Source organism: Coregonus lavaretus (genome assembly GCF_964263955.1).
Source record: "Coregonus lavaretus genome assembly, chromosome: 26".
NCBI classification, from domain to species: domain Eukaryota; kingdom Metazoa; phylum Chordata; class Actinopteri; order Salmoniformes; family Salmonidae; genus Coregonus; species Coregonus lavaretus.
In genome coordinates, this window is record NC_140013.1 from 10,452,211 (window position 1) to 10,459,224 (window position 7,014).

Sequence of the window (7,014 nt, forward strand, 5' to 3'; positions counted from 1 at the left end):
TGCCTATTCTAAAATAAAATAAATGTATCTTCAAAAATGTTTTGTAAGCCTATCAAAAGTCCATGAAGTCAGGATTAGTAAATACTAATGGTATAGTAATAATGTCAGTAGAGGATGGAAATGCTTGGCGCATGACAGCATGTAAACCAAAACCAAATGGTGATTACCTATGGTAACATCCATGTTTGATCCAACCAGTGAATCGAATCATGATTGGAATGTATTCAATGGCAATGTAGCCTTTCTTTAATGTGAGGTGCAGTATTTCGAATGCTACAATGATAATGATGAAGTATAAGCAGTGACTGCATAATAGCAGATGACAATGTTGCACTGAAATGTAGGCTCCTGTATTTAGGCCTACTACTAATGGTGTCTATGTGAATGTGATTGTCTTCTTGAGTAATTGCACACAAAGAGACTAGAGTAGCCTAGCCTATGTGCCAGATTATCGATAATCACACGATTGCCCGTCACAAAGCAAGGGATGTGAGCGCGGTCAACAATGGAATGTTTTTCAGTTGTTTGTAGTTTGGAGACTGTTTTGTTATTTTGGACGTCCGCAATTTATTTTGCGTAAAACTAAAAATGGGTCAAATAAAATATGAATGAAATAACCCTTTTAGGGTCTAGATAGCACCTTTTTGTCTAAGAGCATACATGAGACCTGAGGGTTCCCTCCAAATCAGCACCCTCTCACTCACCCCCGTCATTGTCTTCATTCCATCAACACAAAGGATTTTCCTTAATTTGTAAATAAATGCAATGGAAAAAGGACTACAACATGTGGCAATATATTTGACATTTTGCTTTATACATCACTAAATAACACTAGTTTCGGTGGTGTCGAGGCGTGCTACATCAAGATGATAATCAACCTGCCATCCTTTCCCTTTCTTGGTGCTACCCCAGTGTGGGTATAAGGATAAACTGGATTCACACATTCGAGATAATCCCTCATCTTTTACTTACCTCCCGTGTTTGTGCGTTTAGTGCTGCTAGCCTCGGTTGGGGTCTCCAGGGGTCTTTTACGCGAATCGGGAGGATCCGACTCCATGTGCGGCTGTTGATTGTGATGGTGAGGATTCAAGAAAATCCCGTTTTGCTGTACTGCCCCGCCGGCCATCATTTTTAAAGTAGGTTGGGTGAAACTGCGTTTATCCCTTTATGCAACGTAACCAATTGAAAAAATAGTATTTGAATAGACGAAGCGATTCAGAAATCGAAAATGCCTATATTCTTGAGAATGAAATAACTTGCGCGTTATCCTCGCCTTTTCAGAGAACACGGAGATGCTACGCAGAGTATAGGGGCTATTTGTTCTAATCGAGGAAGACGATGCTTGCGCTGCGTATGGAACGTAACCTCAACAAAAATACAATGAACGGATAAATGATGTCCCGCTCCTGATACTATAAACGTGTTATAGAAAGTAGGCTAATTTAATCTTCCATTAATTTCTTCATATGTGGGTTATTTAATTCCACTGCAATAAAGCGCATATTCCTATCAAGAAATGCAGAACGATGGCGCTCCTCTCTGTATTGCAGCTAGGCAATGGTCAACAAAATAAAATATCAAAACAAAAATATACAGACGACAAAGAGTTTAAATAAATAAAGGGAAAGGAAAGGCGGTGAAATAAAAAATATGGTGTTCTATCCGGTCCTCCTTTCGTGCATGAAGACACCTTGCAGTTCGATGTTGGAGGGCAAGGGGTGGGTTTTCAGGAGGGTCCAAAGGGGAGAGAATGCCGAGAATGGATACAAAGCTAGAGGGTGGTGCGATTTGTTTGTAGTCTCTCAGGAAAGATGCTGCAATCTTGCGTTCAGAGCATCCCTTCGCTGACTGACTGTAGGAGTGCAGGGTATCGGGTGACGTCATGAGGATCAGAATACATCCCTGTCAAATGTTGAGAAAACGAGCCGCCCCTCTCGTAACGCGATTGGATGAACTGATTTTCTCCGGCAAACCGAGTATAAAATGAATGTCACATGATAAAGAAAGAGGAGGTGTCGGGACAACATGGTCTTGGCTAGAAGGGACACAGCTTTTGTAAAATGTACGTCAAAAGTTGATACTTTTTTGCATTTTAGCTAACCCTAAACCTTTTCCTAAACGTAACCTAATTATCCTAACCTGCTACGTTAATTATCCTAACCTGCTGCGTAAATTCTCCTAACTTGTTACGAAAAGGTACATCTGACAAAAACTGTATCCCATCTAGTCAAAATCGGACAACTAACCGAGGGTCGCGCTGCACAGGAAGATGTAAAACATAGGCTGATTTGGAGCCGTAACTTCTAACTGCGCTCCACAGTGCCTCGTTCACTGAAATTCGTACTGTGAACATTTTCTGAAAAGAAAAAACCGCCACGATGAAGTGGCTTAGTCATAAAACACTATTATTATTATTATTATTATTATTATTATTATTGTTGTTGTTGTTGTTATTATTATTATTATTGCCTATTACGGTAGGCCTAATTATTAGAGTGTAGGCCTACATCCTATAATTTCCATAACAGCGTTGACTAAATAGTTAAAACAAACATATTCTAAAATAAACCCTTTTTAGAAACTGCTATACCTATAGGAAAGGAAACTGGGAAGTACTACCTGTGTGGACTCCAGCCATCTCCGTGTGGAAGAAACCAAATGGAGGGATCCTCCGTGCGCGCGAACTCCCCGAGCCGGGCTTTACTGCCTCTCTCACACACAAACACACTTTGCCGGCACACACCCTCTCTCCCTGTTCAGTCCTAGACAGATGCTGAGCGCCCTTCGAGCTCCTCTAGATTCTCGTCAAGGTGACATTGCATCGACCGTGGCCTACACACAAGCAGGGATCTCACACGATTTCAGATGGTTGTGAAATTCCAAACGGTGAGCCATTTCGGTTTTCTCCGAGAATACGCCGCTTGATGTGTGGAAATACGTGGCAAATCCAAGGCAGATGTATAAGACAATTTATTGGACCGCCGGACTTCGGATAAGAAACAATTGCGCAGTATCCCACTTTCTTTCAGCCCATGGTGTGGACCTATAATGTCCAGCAATCTTTTTAGTGGTTGGCTGCTACAGTAATATGGAAAATGTGAAGTAGCTTAGCCCATAAGCCATTTTTACAATGATGCATACTAAGAACATTCTTTGGGTTTTATAAGGCAGGATGTATAGGAGCTAACAGATGTTGTAGCCTAGACTATTATGAAGCTTATCTGGGTGTAAGGTTGCCTAGATTGCCTAATGGAAAATGTATGATAATATTTGTACCTGTCGATAGAAAGGCTGATTATTCAGGCGATGCACAGCACAACATATGATATACATGTATTATATGATATATGACAAGGTTTCCATTGGTTCCTCATCTCAGGGGCGGACTGGGACCAGAAATTGTCTCTGGCATTTCTAACACACTGGACAATTGTTTCCCCCCTTGAGGCCCACACAATTTTTTTGCTTGACGCCTCCACACCAGCCAATTTTATTCCTTGAGGCCGCCATTATTAGCCAGATATTTCTAATTTTGCACAAAAAACCCAAGTCAGACAGGTCCATCAGGCTAAAAATGTATTGTCTGTAATTTGGAGTAGCCTATCTTGCCTTTCTCTGTGACAAAAGGGCGGCTCTTATAGGGGTCCAGGCCAGGGAGACCCACTTTTAGAATGGTTACTTCCAGATGAGGCGGGGTGGCGGACAGGCCATCTGGCATTTGCCCAAAATGCCAGATGGCCTGGCAACTAGATCCAATGCCACCATTAAAAGAACTGGTAACTGCAGTGCATTCAGAGTGATATGGCACATATTATGTGTAGGTAAGCCACCAATCTCTGTATTTTCCCATCAAAGCATTGTATTCATCTGGTCATTTTGGACAGATGGCTTGGGGTAAACCTCTCCATTCCAGCAATATGGGTTTATGAGCTTTCACATAAACCCATGCGGCTCTCCTTCTGTGCTAGAAGTAAAAGGCTAAAGCCTGCGTGATGTAGACTAGCAGCGGATGATTCTCCATGCATAACCCCCATCCCATTGTTTGGAGGGGGTCCCCATCTGCCCCCTCCTACATGGTGTTGGGACAATTGTTCCCTCCTGACCTGCTGCCTGAAAGGAGCCGGGTCAAATTGCCACATTTGGTGTGATCATCCTTATGTTATTTAAGTTATTCAAGTCTCCATTATGTATTATTATCATGTATTATCATCATCAGTATTATTATTAATAATAATATTATTATTCAACTACATGAAAATTAGGTCAAGTTTGTATGCAATATTATTCAATCGTATTGTTATTTACTGTTATAGTGTTTTGTAGATATAATATTTCATATTTTTCCTGGATCCTTGATCCCAAAATAACTGATTTTAAATCCACAAACCCTCATCATTATGCATTATAGGCCAATTCACGTGGTGATTGGTGAAAGTAAAAGTAGGCTATGATACAGGTGGAACTAGGATTATTATGCAATGTCACCACCTAGTGGTTAAACTGAGGAAACCGTTTATTCTACAGCTAAACTACTCCAGATACAGTATGTAGCGGCATTCCAGCTGCAGCCCCGGAGACTGTTAGTGACAGGCCAGTCCCTGACAAACATGGCCCCTGACCAGGGACGGCCTGTTCAATAGGGCGATATGGGCGACGCACTGCCAAACGGGAAAAGGAAGGGATTTTTTTTCTAATCAATTATATCACGGCAACAGTAGTTATCAGTGTTGTAATCTGATCTGACTGCCACTAAATGTCAAATCAGGCTAAAGTCGTGCTTCAAATGGCCCCGCCCGTTTTTGGGCGATTTCAGTCAGGTTGAAAATCGCCCAGAAGTCTCTCATAGCCTGTCATGTAAAATCTATTTTTTTCAAATTTCAAAGCTTTCAATACATTCTCTATGGGTGTCTGTGGGCTTGCACTTACGCGCTTTCGTCATACGTGACGTAACCATGAACGTAACTAAGCAAATAGCGGCTAGCAGCGTCTCTGTTGCGACCTTCAGTGTGGCGTTATTTTATGTTTTTAATTTGTACACTTAGTGGCGTTATTTTATGTTTTTAATTTGTACACTTAGTTTACAAACATTCTGCCAACCATGGATTTCCAGTGGTGGGTTTTGGACTGATCTTGTTGATCGTGTACATACCCGCTACGAACGGACTAAATAATGAAAACGTTGCTGGCAGCGGAATCCAATACAGCTGGGAGACTTGGCTGGATGACAGAGTCCCGGACAGAGAAGTGGAGCCGGCCGGCTTCACCCTGGTCGGAGCGGACCTCGATCTGACAGTCACAGGGAAAATCGATCCTGGTAAGAGAGCGACTCTGTACCCCCGAGCCCCGACATTGAACTGCTTTCTGTGTCACTGCGACCTTACTATCTGCCCCGTGAGTTCCCCCAATTGTTTGTTACCGTTGTGTACTGTTGATAATCACAAGTTTACTGGAGAACTGAGACCAAGTAGAGACTTTGGACAGGGTGGATATGGTATAATAAAGGCAGTTTATTCAGAGGTAAAGATATCTGGAATCGCGTGCACGGACTCGTTCGTCAAACTCTTAGGGAGCTATCTGAAGAGAGCCCCGAAAACATTGTGTGCTGACATTTTATACAATAAATGATGTAGGTTGAATCTAGTAGTTCTGATCTTCTGATTGGTCCTGATGAGTTGGGCGAGGTCCCCTCCACTGTTGCATTGGCTCTGAGTCGGGTTCTCTGTCTTCAAATGTTCAGCCTAAAGAGAGGGGATTTTTGTGTGTGTGTGTGTGTGTGTTTAACAGTGATGATGTGTGTGTGTGTGTGTGTTTAACAGTGATGATGTGTGTGTGTGTGTGTGTTATCAGTGATGATGTGTGTGTGTGTGTGTGTGTGTCCTCAGAGCAAGAACTCGTGAGTTGGAAGAACTGAGAGACCTATGGCGTGGGTGTTGTCCTTGGCCACCTGCTGACAAGGCTGACAAGATAGGACTCTTTTGTCCATTGTTATAGGATAGGAACAGCATTGATTGAAAACAAACGCCCAACACAAAATGGGTCATGCACAAGATTTTAGTCAGACCAAGCTATAACATTATATATTTACTACGACAGTACATTCAACCAAAAGCTAATATAACAAAGGCATCAGAGATTATTTATAATCTGTCACAGAAACTGGAATCCATCTCCCCAGATCAGTCAATAAATGCTTCTGGTATTGACTTATATGCTGCCCCTGTCTTCATGTTGTTGCTGGACATATCTTTTTTAAAATGTGTGTAGGTCACCTAAACCATCAGAAAAATTGCCCCTCCTGAGAATTTTTTCAGGAGCCGCCACTGCCCCTGACTAACGTTAAACCTTTTAGGCTACTAAAACTAATGCTACCATTTTTTTTATATCGATTCAAAGTACAGGTTCTAGGCCCTTTCATAGGGAAACATTCAGATATTTGATAAAAACAAGCTTAGTTTATTAAAGGTCAGAGGTTTAGGTTTGCTTGTTTGAACCAGGTTAAGGCTACAGTAAAACACATTGACACAAGTACACACATATCTCAGTTCCTTTCACTGGATGGCTCTATCACTTTCTAAAATGCTACAGTGCTCACAGACTACTTATATTGGACACCCAGAACTTGATTAAGATGCTTGATTAAGTTCTAGGGGAGACATGTTAGAAAATGTACTAACAAGAATAGTGAAATCTCCCCCCTCTCAACGTCTATGAGACAAATGTCCCCTCCCCTTCCGAAATTCTAAAAATGCTACCACCTGCAAAATCATTATTTTTCCAAATGATCAGTCATTTTTTGTCCAAATGATCATACCTCCTGACAGCATGGTCCCCAAAATGGTTGTCTTCACACAAACAGAGCGCACAGCATTGACTCCACACAATCTCTACACTGGACCTTCAGGTACAAAAGTACTCACGACTCACCTGAAGAGATCTAAGGGGTGCTTTTATGGTTAGTGCTATCTGGGGGACATCCCTACCCTTACCCTAACCATAACCTTAACCAGTGGCGAC

At 41.9% G+C, this 7,014-nt stretch overlaps 1 protein-coding gene across 4 annotated transcripts in view; it reads right to left on the minus strand.

Moving 5' to 3' along the window:
* LOC311102194 (RNA-binding protein Nova-1-like) overlaps nt 1-1,129 on the minus strand; it is a gene marked incomplete at both ends in the record, with an annotated part of 47,414 nt that extends 46,285 nt beyond the window's left edge. For all 4 annotated transcript variants that reach the window (XM_084143447.1, XM_084143444.1, XM_084143446.1 and 1 more), the window contains one exon: nt 973-1,129. In XM_084143447.1, the coding sequence (XP_083999573.1) occupies nt 973-1,129 (157 nt within the window). The remainder of the gene's footprint in view (nt 1-972) is intronic.
* Nucleotides 1,130-7,014: the final 5,885 nt, after the last annotated feature.